The sequence below is a fragment of the Lactuca virosa genome, chromosome 9, assembly GCF_052849685.1.
Source record: "Lactuca virosa cultivar CGN04683 chromosome 9, Lactuca_virosa_CGN04683_v6, whole genome shotgun sequence".
Classification (NCBI taxonomy): Eukaryota; Viridiplantae; Streptophyta; class Magnoliopsida; order Asterales; family Asteraceae; genus Lactuca; species Lactuca virosa.
Window position 1 is genome coordinate 187433139 of NC_136434.1, and position 17784 is coordinate 187450922.

General features: G+C 34.4%; 1 protein-coding gene across 1 annotated transcript; it reads right to left on the minus strand.

The window, feature by feature from the left end:
* Positions 1 to 11450: 11450 nt before the first annotated feature.
* Positions 11451 to 13388, minus strand: LOC145140115 (polyphenol oxidase I, chloroplastic-like). Its single transcript, XM_079073711.1, has one exon. The coding sequence runs from the start codon at positions 13386 to 13388 to the stop codon at positions 11451 to 11453; it is 1938 nt and encodes a 645-aa protein (XP_078929837.1).
* Between the last annotated feature and the right edge of the window lie 4396 nt (positions 13389 to 17784).

A 17784-nucleotide genomic window follows, 5' to 3' on the forward strand; every position in this document is an offset into this window, starting at 1 on the left:
CAATAAGAAGAAAGGAGAATCAAAATCCAAAACGCGATCGGATTCTTCTTCGTCTTTGTTCACAGCGGACTGTCGATTGTCGATTGTGTCACTGGAAGTGATCTAATTCACATTATTATCAAGCCTCCTTCCTCTAAAGCTTCTCCGATGCCGATGAATTCCGGATTCAGATTTTCTAAAAAGTTTTGCCTCTTTTATGTTGCTGAAATGGAGGCGCTTGTACAGATGATTGTGCCCAATCCGATGCAATTGAGCTTCATAGTATCAGTTGGACGTATGTCATTAACTTATTCGATCCAATTGAATCCAATGCAAATTAGGGATTATTTAAAAAAGTAACATGTAAAATTTGGTATATAGTGTGACATCCCCAATTTCACGGCCAGAAAAGACCGATTTCGTTTATGCTTTTTAAAATAATTTCAGAGTAATCATTTGATTAAAAGTGTTGCGGAATTTATTCCCAGAAAAACATAATAAATATGTTATCAAATCATTTCCGAAGAAATGTATTTTATTCACTTAAACCATTGGGATGTCATTGTCAATACAAAAACATAAGCATAAACAAAACTTACATTCATTTACACTAGTGATCTACTTCTCTTTTAATCTCTCAGTGTAAAGCAACTTCGTATCGATACCTGTGATACAAATAAACTGAGTGGGTCAGGCTTGGGAGCCTGGTGAGCATATAGGGTTTTCAACCCACAATAATAAACTTATTAAGTTCTCAGTCAATAATAAATTTATTAATTTCATCAACCAAAAATAACCCTAATTACCCATTCCCATTATCCTCACTTTACGTCCCTAAAACAACCATCACAAGGGACCTAGCCTAAGGATTTTCACAAGGGATGACACCATTAAATTTGGGGGTTCCTCAGCAAATTATGTCAAATAAAACAAACACCGGGGTGACAACATTGCTTTCCCTTAGCAAGTTATGTCAAACAATACATCCTAACATAAAACAACCAACAAGATGACAACATTGCTTTCCTTCAACAATTTATGTCAAATAGGCACGAAGTCACATCGTCACCATGTACTAGTCCATAGCTCTTATTCATCGACGGTATTTCCCACGGGAGTTTTCCCCCGCAATACATGTCAATGGGTTTTCCATACAGCTGATGAACATAATTAAGGGCTTTCCCTAGCCTTACTTGCCCTAAAAGCACTCATGAGGGGAATAGAGTACAGCGAATGAACACTTAAGTCCATTAACACCTACAGGTTATGAGCCTGCTAGTGTTCCACAGACCGCCAAAACAGTCCATGGTTGTCATCCATACTCTGCTGAATGACGGGGGTCTTAGAGTACAGCGAATGAACACTCAATTCCATTAACACCTACAGGTTGCGGGCCTGCTAGTGTTCCACAGACCGTCTAGAACAGTCCATGGTTGTCATCCATACTCTGCTGAATGACGGGGGTCAACGTTGGGTAAGGGCTTTTCTCATATTGCACCACTCATGCCAACATCTGGGTAAAAGCATTTCCCATATTTCACCACTCACTCTCAACTCATGATCTATATCACTAACTCATGAAGCTTGTCCAATCACTTCATAAAAGAACAAAGACTCCAAAGCTCTTCCAAATAAAAGTATAGGGAAAATACTGATAAAGTACTCCCGTACCCCGACACGTAATAGTGTCAAAAAGAAGAACTTAACAGATGAACACATAGTTCAAAAACACCTAATGAACATATAGTTCAAGAACACTTTATGAACCTATAGTTCAAACATACGTACCGATTACAAGTCTACTAACGTTCCACTGGACTATCTAAAATAGTCTGTAGCCGTTGTCTATACCCTGCTAGATGACTAGATCATCTTAAACATCGATACCTCTCATCACTCTATTTTATCACACACCAAATATCTACCCATGTTCTACCCAACATATTTGTAGATAAAAATATATATACAGTTTAAAACTTGTATAAAACATCAATTCAACAGTCACCTCAAATAAACAATTAATATATTTACACATAACACGTATTTTAAGATAAATACTTCATATCTATGTGTAAATTGAAAGTGACTATACACTCACTTGATTTAATGAAAATCGGGCAGCAATTCGTTTCCTAAAACGTTCGTTTCTAATAAAACCGGGAGTTTTATTGAGAAACCGGGCTCTGCAAAAGTCGGGCTTCGAAACCGAAAAGATAAATTTTTCGGGCTTCACGGGCACTCCGTGGCGTATTCCGGGGTTTAGAATCGATACCGGGGCTTCGGGGAAGGTTAAGGTGAAGAAAAGATGAAGAAAGGGGCTAAAAATGGCAAAAATCCAAATCTAACCGGGAAGGCTCGCAGGTCCCCTTCTATATATAGGGTCCGAAGTCTTGATCCAACGGCTGAGAAGTGGCCACGCTCCGGAGATCCGACGGCTCGCAGAGGAGGCTCGCACATGGCTGCGCATGCGAGGGCCTCGGTGGCATGATCTGATTGGACCGCGGACTCGGAGTCCATGTGCGAGGTAAGGCGGCTTCGGACGAGCCTCGTCACCAGGTGACTAAGCAGCTTCGGACACTCGTCGGACGTGCGAAGGCCGAGGCTTCGGTCGAATCCGGAAGCGAGGCAACTGCCAGCTGCCTCGCTGACATCAGCAATTCGGACACGTGGCGCACTACCAGCGAAGCTGACGTGGCATTTCCGGGTGAAGCTCATCCATGCGAAATTTCTCGAATTTTGTGCCAAAATATTCTAAAATTCATAACTTTCGTATACGGGCTCCGTTTTTGACGTTCTTTATATGCACGCGTAGCTAAAATTACGATCTACAACTTCCGTTTAGACTTCGTCGGCTAATTTTGACTTTAAATTTTATATTATTATTTTTTAACAGACCGGGAGTGGAAATCCGTTAAAAATTCATAACTTCTTCATCCGACGTCCGTTTTCGTCAGACTTTTTATCGTTGTGCTCCTAATGACGAGACCTTCGATTCTCGTTTAGGTCATGTCGGCAAAAAATCACTCGATCTAAAATTCAAGTTTTTAGCTGTCTACCGCTAAGCTGAAACTTCGAAAAATCATAACTTCCTCATACGAAGTCAGATTTGGGCGTTCTTTTTATCGAACTTCTCGGTTTAACGAACACTACGAGTTTCGTTTAGATCACTAAGGCCAAAAAGTAGTTTATTGAAAACTCACTTTTTATGACATTCGGCCCCGTGCCGGTTTATCGTGAAACTTCGACAGGTCATAACTTCTTCGTTATAACTCGGATTTCGGCATTCTTTATATATCCGTAATCCTTGTCACGCCCACTACAAGTTTCTTAATAGATATCGACTTTATCTAAAATTTAAGTTTTGACGCTCATTTTTATTCTTAATTATTTAAACCCTAATAATTAAGCATAAAACACATAATTCACATAAAATTCACATAATTCCTTTTCATTTCTTCTAAATGAGTTTCAAAGGTTAACCTAGACCATTATGTCAATATTAATGCCTAGCCTAGAAACACGGGCGTTACATATAGAGCATTCTGTTGGACCTTTTAATGATGAATTTTTGTTGTTGCTAGTATCAAATCCGATTATTCAACCTAGATAAAGCACTAGAAACTAGTTATTACGACTTAGATAATCATACTGGATAAACATTGAATGACAGTAAATTTGAAGATGGATTTCCAAACTTATCAATACCTAATGCCTATGGAATCCAAGGAGAGCATGTAGCTTTTCTTGCATCATATAGTTCACAAGCAATTGCAACATTTCCATGTGGTATGTGAAATAAGTTATTTATTTATATTTATTTTTTTGTTTATTTTTCATTGTTGGTTGCTATTGTTATATGTGGCAGATTATTCTTGTATTCGAGTTTATCAAGGAAAAGGACCCTAATTTGTTGCTATCTTAAGGTACTCTCTCTTTTTTCAATTGTAGTAATATTTTATGGTTTTCTTTTCCTGTAATAGGCAATTGCAAGATCCATGTCTCAAGTTATGTATGGACACGTCTATTTTGTCAGTTGGTATGTAGTGTATTCTATTAGAATGTCTGTTATAAATGTATTCCATCAGAATGTGTTTATATGTATATAAATAGTTCGTTAGTTCTAATATTCTAATTACAAACAAATTGGTTCACTTGTTCAGGATTCTTAAAGAAGATCAAGTCATGTGGACTTTTTCTATTATGGTTGGAATCAAATGATCTTGCAAAAATAATTTTTCTCAAGTGTATTTTGGATTCGAAAAGAAGATCAAACGCATTTTGGATTCTGAAAGAAGATCAAGTGTATTTTGGATTCTGGTAGAAGATGAAGTCGTTACAAGAAGGAGATGATGATTCTTACAACAATTTCAAGAATGTTCTAGTGATAATCAACAATTCCAGAATAAATGTAATTTATATTCATAGTTGTATTCTTTAAGAATGAATGTAATAACCGATTTTAGTAGTATTGATAACATTAGAATAAAATGTTTTTTTCAAGATAACCATAATCACATTCTGTTAGAATGTCCGAATTAATAGAATTATTATAAAAAAAATCAGATTTTTAAGTTAAAAGAACTAGTTATTCCATAAAATCTGCAATTTATCTTTTTTAAATTTATGTTAGTTGACTAAAATACCCTTATTATGAAATTAGATGTTATTTTTCAATTATCTTTAATCTAATCTTATGTATTAAATCACTTTTTTAAAATAACTAAAATGATTGGTCCACAATCAACCGTACATCCACACAATAAATAGTTAGAATACAATAACCTAAGTATATATATATATATATATATATATATATATATATATATATATATATATATATATATGTGTGTGTGTGTGTGTGTTTGAGAGAGAGAGAGAGAGAGAGAAAGAGAGAGAGTATATAGTTAAACAAGGATTGAAGTGGCCATTCTATTGAATCCTAATCATTTTCCTACAATAAGGATTTTGAGTTTAATGAGATTAAATCTCTCATTAAACTCCCATTGGAAATGGCCTTAAGTTAAGTCGATATGTAGCGACTTAAACCCTTTAATTTATTTAAATAATAGAAAAAGAAATGTTAATTTTAACATAGGATTTCCGACTGAATTGTAAGTTTTAATGATTTTATTGTAACAGATTACGGACAAAATTTATTTTGTTGCGAAACGTGCGCAATACCACCACCAATATCCTAATTATTTATCCATCGGTATTTCGTTGTTGTTCTGGAAGGATTATTTCTGTCGCGAAATCTATCGGTAAGACCCAGTTTTATAATACGGTCGTCATACTTCTTTCCGTTATATATGTTTATATTTTGCACATTTTAAAATTATTTATCATTGATTATTTTCTCTATTTATTTGAAATATCAGCATATCATCATATAATATCATATCATCATATCATACTATATTATAAATGAAACATTTTTTCTTTCACCACATTCATTTGAAACTCTCATGCATTTTTTCTTTCACCACATTCATTTGAAACTCCCATGACTTTTCAATTTCTTTCTAATAATAATTATAAGTGGGTTAATAATATTAAATAAATATCAAACCTAAAGTGTAATCATATATAAACTAAATTTCGATATTAAAAGAATATCTTTACTTCTACTTATAAAGTTATTTTTTTAAACTTTTTACATATTATACTTAATTTATTAGTTTTAATATATTGTTGGATGTAAACCATTATCATTTTAAAGCTACAACTTTTGAACAATTTGTATAAAATATTTAAATTATAAACTTAAATATAACATTACAGGACCAACTTAAATATAAATTTTAGTTTAACTTAAACAACCCAAATAATATTTTGTAAATAGTTAAAAGTGATGAATTGTAGTGTGTTTCTAATAATGATTATAAATTGGTTAATAAGTTTAAATAAATATCAAACCTAAAGTGTAATCATAAATAAACTAAATTTTAATATTAAAATAATATATTTACTTCTACTTATAAAGTTATGTCTTTAACTTTTAACATATTATACTTAATTTATTAGATTTAATATGTTGTTGTATGTAAGCCATTATCAATTTAAAGCTACAACTTTGGAACAGTTTGGACAAAATACTTAAATTGTTAATTTAAATATAACATTATAGTGTCAAGTTAAATATAAATTCCAGTGCTACTTAAAAACCCCAATGAATATTTTGTGAATAGTTAAAAGTGATAAATTATAGTGCTAAATGCAAAAACTAAATTATAATATCAATTTAACTAAAATATTTCCTAAAGATATTTGTATAATCGTTAAAAGTTTTTAAATAAGCAGCTTAAAATAACTTACAATAACAATAGTTAAAATAACTCTATATAAATAATTATATTGTTACCTTTAAAATAAAAAAACAATGTCTGATGTTTTAAATAATTATAATGGTAGAAATCAAAACGTTTAGAAAATAAATTTGAAAAAATTAATTAAAAATAACAAAAACTATAAATAACATTATGCCATATATTATATTTAATTTTATTCATTAGTAACTCGCGGATAAAAGTCATTCAAACGGTTGAGATTATATAGTTATAATAGATGTATATATTATCATATAATTCAAAATAATCAATATATTATATCAATTTAGTATATGAATTATTATATCAAATTTAACAACAACGTTATTGTTATATTTATAAAAACATATATTTTTAAAGATTTCGACTATATATGTGTTTCTGCGCCACATACTTATAAAGCTATCATTTTTCCTTTCACCACATTCATTTGAAACTCCCATGCATTTTTTCTTTCACCACATTCATTTGAAACTCCCATGACTTTTCAATTTCTTCCTAATAATGGTTATAAGTTGGTTAATAAGATTAAATAAATATCAAACATAAAGTGTAGTCATATACAAACTAAATTTCAATATTAAAAGAATATATTTACTTCTTATAATGTTATGTTTTTTAACTTTTAACATATTATACTTAATTTATTAGTTTTAATATATTGTTGGGTGTAAACCATTATCATTTTAAAGATACAACTTTTGAACAATTTGTATAGAATATTTAAATTATATATTTAAATGTTACATTACAGGATCATGTTAAGTATAAATATTAGTTTAACTTAAATAACTCAAATAATATTTCTATATATCTTATAAAGCTAGCATTTTTCTTTTCACCACATTAATTTGAAACTCACATTCATTTTTTCTTTCACCACATTCATTTGAAACTTCTATGACTTTTCAGTTTCTTCCTAATAATGGTTATAAGTTGGTTAATAAGATTAAAAAAATATCAAACATAAAGTGTAATCATATACAAACTAAAATTCAATATTAAAAGAATATCTTTACTTCTACTTATAAAGTTATATTTTTTTAACTTTTAACATATTATACTTAATTTATTAGTTTTAATATATTGTTGGGTGTAAACCGTTATCATTTTAAAGCTACAACTTGTGAACAATTTGTATAAAATACTTAAATTATAAATTTAAATATAACATTACTGGATCAACTTAAATATAAATTTTAGTTTAACTTAAATAACTCAAATCATATTTGTAAATAGTTAAAAGTGATAAATTGTAGTGTTTTTCTAATAATGATTACAAGTTGGTTAATAAGGATAAATAAATATCAAACCTAAAGTGTAATCATAAATAAACTAAATTTCAATATTAAAATAACATCTTTAGTTCTACTTATAAAGTTATGTTTTTAATTTTTAACAGATTATACTTAATTTATTAGATTAAGATGTTGTTGAATGTAAACCATTATCAAGTTAAAACTACCATTTTTGAACAGTTTGGACAATATACTTAAATTGTAAATTTAATATAACATTATAGTGTCAATTTAAATATAAATTTATGTTCCACTTAAAAAACTCAATGAATATTTTATGAATAGTTAAAAGTGATAAATTGTAGTGTTAAATGCAAAAACTAAATTATAATCTTAATTTACCTAAAATATTTCCTAAAGATATTTGTATAATCTTTAAAAGTTTTTAAATAAGTAGTTAAAAATAACTTACAATAACAATAGTTAAATATAACTCTATATAAATGATTATATTGTTACCTTTAAAATCTAAAAACAATGTTTGATGTTTTAAATAAGTATAATGAAATTAAAACGTTAAAAAAATAAATTTAAAAAAATTAATTAACAATAACAACTATAAATAACATTAAACCATATATTATATATAATTTTATTAATGAGTAACTCGCGGGTAGAAGTCATCCAAACGGTTGAGATTATGCAGTTATAATAGATGTATATATATTATTATATAATTCAAAATAATCAATATATTATATCAATTTAGTATACAAATTATTATATCAAATTTAAGAACAACGTTATTGTTATATTTAACAAAAACATATATTTGTAAAGATTTCAACTATAAAAGTGTTTCTGCGCAACGCGCGGGCATTCACCTAGTGTTATATATATCTAGAGGAAATATTAGATAAGTTGATACTTGGGTGGCAATTAAACCTCAACAATCCTCCATCAGTATAATAATAAAAAAGAAATACAAGATATTTAAAACATAAAAAATATTAATTTTTACAGTGGTATGTTACAAATTCCATTAACTTTAAAAAAAAAAAGTAAACACACGTATTAGCACGTGTTCAGTAAGAGCATCCATAATGCATAATTCAATTGGAGAGTTGAATGAGGTGACATGTTTAATTGGTATTCAATGTATTAAACTCTATCATTATTGGATGTCATGTTAGATTCAATACATATGAAGTTTAATGGTAATTGAATTTTTTAATGAGAAAAAGGAAAGTTTTTAACTATTATATATATATATATATATATATATATGTATATATATATATATATATATATATATATATATATATATATATATATATATATATATATATATATATATATATATATATATATCATTGAACTCTATTGAGTTCAATGCATTGTAGTAAAATTAATGTACAATTATATAACAAGTAAAAAGAAGATGTATCAATCCATTAAACTCTAACAAATTTAATGTATCGTGGATGTCCTAAATTCATCAAATCCACCAACTAAAATTCCGTATTTACAGTTGACCTTTAGAATCTCCACTAATTTGAAAAGGAAAAACACATATATTAGCTTGTCTTCAATCAATTCATCAGAGCCACCAACCAAAAGTCCAAAACCGATAGACAGCAGAATTTTATTCATGTAGAAAGATAAGACGATGCGATATGGGCCATCTCGTGCTCGTTATGGCCGACATGGCAAAGCCATAACGACCTAAACACCGCCCCTTGCTCGTTTCTTCTCTGTATAGCACATCTCCCATTCGTTACGACCGATTGAAACACGAAAAAAATAACCGTTGTGCAATGGACCGTTTGCAAACGGTCAAAATGTAAATTAAAAAAAGACTTTTACCCTTAACCTTTTATATAAATACAACCCAGTTTTTTTACACCTTTCTCTCATTATCTCTATATTTTATAAAATTCTTCTCAACAAAAAAATGGATCAAAACCCAAACACCCGTCAATCAAACACAAACACACAACCAAATACAGCATTGCCTTTCAGATTTGCCGGTTATTGAAATTATTTCAACATTTTATCGTCTCAAGGATCACCACAAATCCCATACCATGAAGCATCTTTCAATCTCGCTTCACCACCACTGCAATTTCCTAACTCACCTTACCTTCAACAAAAACCTTTTGGCCAAAACCCAAATTTGCAACAAAATCTTTTCCCGACTTTCTTTTTGATGCAACAACCAACCATCCAACCATCACCACCAACACAACCACCACCTCCAACACAACCATCGATTGAAACACAAACGGGATGTGGTAGGAGAGGGAAAGGGAAAGTGAAAGGAATAGGGAAAGGGAAAGCTATAACGGTTGACACAGAAAGTGAGGAAGTTCCATAATGGTGGACACCAGAGGAGGAATATGCTCTGACGGCTGCACGATGTATTACTTCAAAAGACGAACTCTATGGTAATGGTATGAAGAAAGGTGCGTATTGGTGGGCGGTGCTTGAAAAATTCCATGCTATGTTCAAGCAAAAACAGTATCGCAATACGGACATGCTGAGCAGCAAATGAAGTCAAATAACTAAGCGGTGCGCAAAATTCAATGGTATTTACACCAGACTTCAGGCGCAACAACAAAGCAGAGCAACCAGCTTTGATTTGTTCAAATCTGCAAAAGAACAATATCGGGTCGAAATGGGACACGTGTTCGAGTTCGAGAAGTCGTGGGAGTTGCTACGAGTGGATCCAAGGTGGAATAAAACTCCTACATCGTCGGAAGTTCAATCCAAGAGGGCTTGAAATTCGAGCTCGGTCGACGTGTCAGACGCACAGACTCACATCGATCTAAACGCCGACACCGATGAGATCCCGGATGATATTGAGGAGATCTCCCCACCACGATGACCGTCCAAACGCGACAAAGCGAGGCGCGCTGCAAGGCATGTAGAGGAGGTTGAGGCGAAAGCAAAAGATGCGGCGTAAATGAAAGTGAAATTCGATGAGCACAATTTACTACAAAAAGAAAAAAATGAGTTGAATTATTCAGACTAATGACACTTGGAGTTCCTAGAAAAGGCATGCACCGGAGAAGCAGGAGCAAAAAGAGAGAGAACTAATGACACAACAATTGTCAATTATTCGGACTAACGAGGATGGTTTGTCGCCTCAAGATCTAGCAGTGCTACAAGCGGTGAATGATCAAATTAGGAAGAAGTATTTGGGTTAATTAGGATTAGTACTAAAATCTTATGGTTTTAGGTTTAATTTAGATGTTATTTGGATTAATTAGGACTAGGAAAAAATATGTTATCTTTTAAAACTAATGTTTTTTTATCGTAATCTTAATTTTAGTTTTTAAAAATTATGTCTTTTTTTAGTTTTTTTAATATTATGTTTTTTTTTTAAAATATTTGTTTTATTAATTAAAAAAAAAGAAACACGAAAAAAAAAACTCGAAAAAAAAATTCAAAAAGAAAAATTTGACTTAAAAATATTGGTGTTATAATATGAAAACCATTTCCTTGTTTGATATTATAACACCATTGCTTATGTGACATGCATGTATGTAAGATGGCATCAAATTGTTGTTGCATCTAGTTGCCCACACCCAATGCTCTAAGATCCACGTAAGTATATAAAACAATTAAATAAGAGATAGTACCCCATATTACAACTGAATACATAAAATTTAGCAAGCAACGTATAGAGCATATGATCAAGTTTACTAAAATCCAAAAGCCATGTACACTACTGAAAAATTCAAATTCAAACATAAGCTTAGCGGTTACACCACTATAAACTTGGAACGGTAATACTTATTATTAGGTTAAGCCAACCTCTTCGTTAACCAGACACACAGATGACAAAACAGACTTAGCCATGCATGCTAATGAAAAAGCATGCAGTTACGTGAATAAACTGAATTCACTCAAAGCTAGGGTCGACTGGCTCCAGCACAACTTCCTCCGAAATAGGTACATCCTGGACCGAATCCAGCACAATCTTGATCTCCGAAATAGTTACATCCTGGCACCCTGCTCTCGGCACAATTTTCACAATAATAAAATCATCATTTTGAGCTTGTAGCACTTCCAAGCGCTGTTTGAGCGGAAATAATACACTACCAGTCTCATCCATTCTTCTCTCAGCGACCATGCCATGGGGCAACTCTGAGAAACTACCAAGAAACTCAATGTCCGTTGGGGTGACTTCGACTCCATTATTAGGGTCGTTCATAATGACATCGAACTTGACAAAGCGCTCGCAATCATATTTTATGCCTTCAATAGCCAACTTCTCAGTCCCTTTCACGCTATTTTTGTCAGGTCTATTCACTCGAACCTCCAATGTCTGGTTTAACCTCACTGGGAAATTGAGATCATTCACTGTCATCTTGGTTTTTGCAGGCTTTTCTCCATCTTTTCCCTTCTTGGGATGTGGATTAGGTCGATTTCGCATCCATGGGATGTCGGATCTTACATAATCATACCCCATCTTTCTAGTGTCTACACAGTCACGGTTGTAGACACGTACAAGCTCTCTATTCTCATCATAAAACACGTATGAAGCATTTAGCCAGTCGGCGGAGGTTGGGTCAAGGTGTGTCCTCTTGTTCATACCTTTCCAGATTTTCCACATGCGGTCTACGTTTGCATGGTGGCCGTAAAAGAGAGGGTCATAGCCTGCGGAGTAGAAGTTTCCCATGTCCTCGCCGTTATTCAACCTATTGTTACCCACCCATTGGTGGGCAATCGTGTGAACCCCATTCTCTATGGACCCACCTTTTTTTTTTGGTTGTTTATCGGGGTCACCAGCCACCAATGGGCCACCGATGAACGATTCTGTATCAAGGGCGTTGGCGATCATCTGAGAGTACATAACAGACAGATTAACGTCTATCTGTTCTGCACAAGTATAAACTTCTTGTTTCAGAGGATAATATTGAAAATCAATGAGGGTTGGTGGGAGGTGTGATGCATTCCTTAAAGGGTCAAACAGAGAGTTGTATCTAGTGCCTTCTTCAGGGCCAACCTTGACGCCATCTGGCCTTTTTAATTTTTCTTCGTACATGGCAGGAATAGTCATTCCGGTAGGGTGGTCCCAGTTCCAGTATGGCAGAGCGAAAGTGTCATCCTTGAGCACATTTCCCATTATCTTCTCGAGGAAATACAGGTACCAACGGTGGAATGGAAAGAAGAGCCATGAGTTGTGAACTTGGATTATATACTTCTCGAACTCAGCACCACTTTTTAATTGATTGTAAGCGCCGTTGCAGTACGCACAATGAACTTTAGCTTGTTGCTTCCAACTGTGTGGGTCTTCGTCGTCATATCCCTTCATTATCTCAATTGCCTTTCGAAATTTCTCTTTGTATTCTTCACTGACCCTCTGTCCCGCTGGTCGAAGACGAATCGCTTTGTTGGGTGGAAATTTGTAATCTGCTGGTTTGACCGATGGGCGTAGCACCGGAGGGCAACAAGTTAATCCCCTTATAGCCTCTGATGATTTGCCCCTTATGGTGGCAGTAGCACAGTTTGAAATAATGTCTGGTGCTTGGATGGGAACGCCAAAGGCTGACGGAATGCTGGTCAAGTTGGCAGCGCTGTACAGACCTCCGAGTCCCAGGAGCAAGTTTCTCCTGTCAACGTTCTGCGTATCAAGCGATGGAGATTTTGGTAGTATGAGTTTTGGGGTATCATAATTTTCGACAGATTTTTCATTGTTATCAGCGGCGGCTTTGCATGAAAACTTGAAGCGATGTGAGTGCTTCACGTGTGAGGAGTTTTTAGAAAATAAGGGATTCTTGATGGTGGTGGTGGTGGAGGTGGAAGTGGGAAGAGTGTAAAAGCTAAAAGAAGCCATATATCTTCTTTGGGTGTGCTCCAGTTATATAGACAAATGTATGAGAGAAATGGCGTGCATGTGAACGGTGGCTTTCATAAAGGTAACTATATATAATCAAAATAATATCTGCGTATACACCGTTTTACATATACAAACATGCTTGGTAATTAATACATAGTATCATTGGTGATTACCTAAAATGGAATTAGATGAATCTTTGCCGATTCAAATTTTGTTATCTATGTCAAATTCCATTCATTAATATTCATTCTGTTAATTTTAGAAGTTGGCCAGCCTGATAGCGTTTATGAAATTGAAAAGGGTCATGCTAAATTGTCCCATTTATAAGCTGGATTCATTTAATTTAATGACAAGTAATAATTGACAAAACTACATAAATGCTCCTTATAAGGCCACAACTTCAGTCTCTAATAATTTTTTTTTGAGGAACATGGTATATTTAGAAAAGTTGCATATACATGACTTTGCCTTTTTTTAATTTCATTTATTTTTTAAAAATTTAATTATTACTTATTTAAATTGGACAAAATAACATAAAGGGTCCACACCCCACCCAACCCCACTGTGGTCTCTTTGGGTGACCCTTCACCACCATCTCTTTTGGTTACCCTCAACAACTACTACTAATCACAAAAATTTCTTGTAAACCAGTCTTTCTTTTTAGAGCTTAACTATGGGAAATAGACATTAACATAAACCCATAATATGAAGCCTAGCTATCAAATTCTGTTTTTTTTGGTTTAAATTCAGGTTAATGAACACAAACAGACATGAACAAACTACGTAGAGTCATGAACAAACTACAGTCACAGATATATGAGCACAAATCCTTTTAACACATGAAAACAAACAAATTATTAAACCACAATTAGGAACCAAATGGATTTAATCTCAGCATACATAAGTATATACACATATAGAAAAACGAGACCTGAGAGATGAAAGAGTCAATCCACCATAATCTAGTGCCGGTTCAAAAAAAAAACCATAATCTAGTGAACATAACCACATAACCAACACCACGTTAGAAGTTAACCTAGATTGTTAGTTAGTTTGTGTTAAATGTTAGTTATGTTTATGTATACATAAATTATTATGAAGTAGTATAATTAATGTAGTTAATAAAGAAGTTACCCTTAAGAAGAAGGAAGTTACATTTAGTGCTGTTATGGTTGGGTCTAAAAGTCGCATAGTTTCAGAAGTAAATACACGAATGATGTTTATGGTTTAGGGTAATTTATACGTTTGGTCCCTAAATTATTTCTTTAACTCGGACGGTCCCTAGAATGTATTTTTATTATGCATTAGGTCCCTCACAGACATAAAAAAAAACCATATCAGTACAAGATCCCGTATGCCCAATTCATCACCGACCACCACACTGGCACCCAATTGACCTCCGGAAACCAATTGACCTCCGACAACCACTACGAGTACAACTTTAAAATCATATCAGTACAAACCTCAAAATCAAACTAATACAAACCTAATATATGAAATTCAAATCTCAAAATCAAAATAAAAATAAAAAACAGATATCAAAAATACAGATTATAAACGAAATGATTCACATCCTAATATCTAAAATTCGATTTTGCAAGTTGAATCACCAACCTAATGAAAAAACGAATCACAAATCATAAACCAAATGCTTCAGATCATAATATACCCAAATCAAGTGTAGCGTCCCAAAAATTAAGACCAAAAATTTTGTTTTTTAATTACTCAAACTGTAATCCAAACATCATCATAAAACCAAGATAGAACAAAGTGTATCAAATTCATCATGAAACATCAGAGTAATCACAAAAATGTGGAACAAGGTGGTGTGTGCACTGCAACCATCACGAGCTCTTCCCTTTCGAACCAGAAGTACATGAAACATAAACTTAAAACTAAAAGCACAAATCTTAGTGAGTTCCCCAAAATGCAACATACCATACATAATAAGCACATAGTGGGCCCCACCCGACATCGAGCCCCGCTAGGTATACAGATTTGTCAGTCATCAGGCCCTGCCTGGCATCAGGCCCCATCCGGTATACATATAAACATATAAACATATAACCATACCAACACATGCGATAATCACAAAGATAATAGCATACATGATAGTCATCGGGCCTTGCCCGGTAAGCATACAAGCACATAACACATGCAAGAGTCACGTAAACATCTAGCATCCTAACATAATAAACCATGGGTCGACATTGGTGCCTTCGACCCGCTAAACACAGTGAGGAAACTCACATCTAGCTGCTGAATCACTCAACTGATTCTGTGACTGTTGGTCCGAAAATCCCCGCGCTATGATTATCAAAATAACACACAATTAATAAACGAATTTCGACCCATAACTAAGAGTCTAAGCTACTTGGCCCATAACTAGGGTAAATACCATTTTACCCTTTATCTAACTTGGCCCAAGGCCAAGGCCCAATTCAACTACTCAAAAGGCCCAAATCCTAAATAGCAACCCAAGGCCCAAATTATGGCTCAATCTTCCAAATTGGGCCCAAGACCCATTACAGACCTAAATCCAAGGAAGCCCAACATGCTAGCCAAAGTCGAAAACAGAAGTCTGATGGCCCAAAAAGGCCTAAACTTACAAACCCAAGTTATGGCCCAAAACGAGATCAACAAGCCCAAAAAGCCCACTTGCTGAGTAAGCGGGGTGTACTCAGCTCGTACGCTAAGCGTACTCCATCCGGGGTCAGTGCGCGTAACGTACCAACTGGGTATGCCCAACATACTCCCCAGACAACCTAAACCTCACATTAAGCACTTAATCGGTCAAGACAAAGTGCCAAACTCCCAGATCTGATTCTATAAGGCCACTTATCATGTAAAGTTGGCAACTTTACACTCATGCCTGGCTTATTGGGACACAAGGCTCTAAAACAACTTAATAAAGGTCTTAATACTTGCATGAACCAAAAACATCCATAAAGTTTGCATTTTTATGAACATAGGGCCTGAATGGAGCTTAGTTCTAGCATCTAATACTTCTGGAGTAGATCAAAGGCTCATCTTTACTTCAAAAGACTCAAAAATGACCAATGAACACCATATATGATATTTATCATAAATGAACATAAAGGTGTGAGCTTTTTACCTAAAAAAGCTAGCAAATGAGAAGGTGATCCTGGATCCACAAGCTCAATCTACTTCTCCAAGGGTTTCTCTTCTTCTTTTTCACCTTAAGACACCAAAAATCTCTTTATCAAGCTCAAAAACTCACTAACACACTTCGGGTTTCGTTTCTAGGTCAAGGGGGATGGAGGCTGGTCTAAAATGTCTAGCAGGTGGTATAATGGTGCTTAAATAGGGTACAAAACCTAAAATTTAGGGTATGCTCAATTCATGCGTACGCTTTGCGTACTCCCATGTATGCCCAGCGTACGTAGATGATCCCCGCAAACAACTTATTGCTAGTACGCTAAGCGTACGCATAGAGTACGCCCCGCGTACTAACCAAGGACCGAATATGAAAAGAATTTACATGAAAGGGGGTAAAAGGAAACTTACCAAAAACTCAAGTGTTATAATTCTCCCCCACTTGAATCAGACTTCGTCCATTAAGTCTACTGCCTCAAATAACTTTGGGTAGTGCTCCCTCATCTCGTTCTCCGGTTCACATGTCCATTCTGAACCCTTGCGATGCTACCACTGGACTTTCACCAACGCAACAACCTTGTTCCTCAAATTTTTTGTCTTCCGTTCATGAGTCGCTACCGGTCTCTCGATGTAATTCATGCGATTATCCACCTGAATATCCCCCAATGGTACCACCGTTGAATCATCCACTATACATTTCCGCAACTGAGAGACGTGGAAAGTGCTATGGATCTGACTGAGCTCCTCGGGAAGATCCAAGTGATAAGCAACCCGGCCCACCCGCGCCAAAACCATGAAAGGATCGTTGTACCTGGGGCCAAGCTTTCCCCTATTTTTAAATCAGATGACACCTTTCCAAGGTGATATCTTCAGGATAACCATATCCCCCACCTAGAACTCTAGATCTAATCATCGGTTGGCGGCATAGATCTTCTACCGACTCTGAGACGTCCAGAGTCTACTCCGAACCTGCTGGATCAACTCAGTGGTCTTGAGTACCGCTTCGGTACTCCCCATGACTCGCTGACCGACCTCAATCCAACAAATCGGGGTCCTGCATTTCCTACCATAAAGCATCTCAAAAAGAGGTCGATCGATGCTGGCATGATAGCTGTTGTTATACGAAAATTCCGCTAACGGAAGATACCTACCCCAACTCCCACTGATATCAAAAACACACGCCCGAAGCATATCCTCCCAGGTCTGAATAGTCCGCTCGCTCTGCACGTCAGTCTGTGGATGGAATGTCATGCGGAAATCGAGACTAGTACCCACC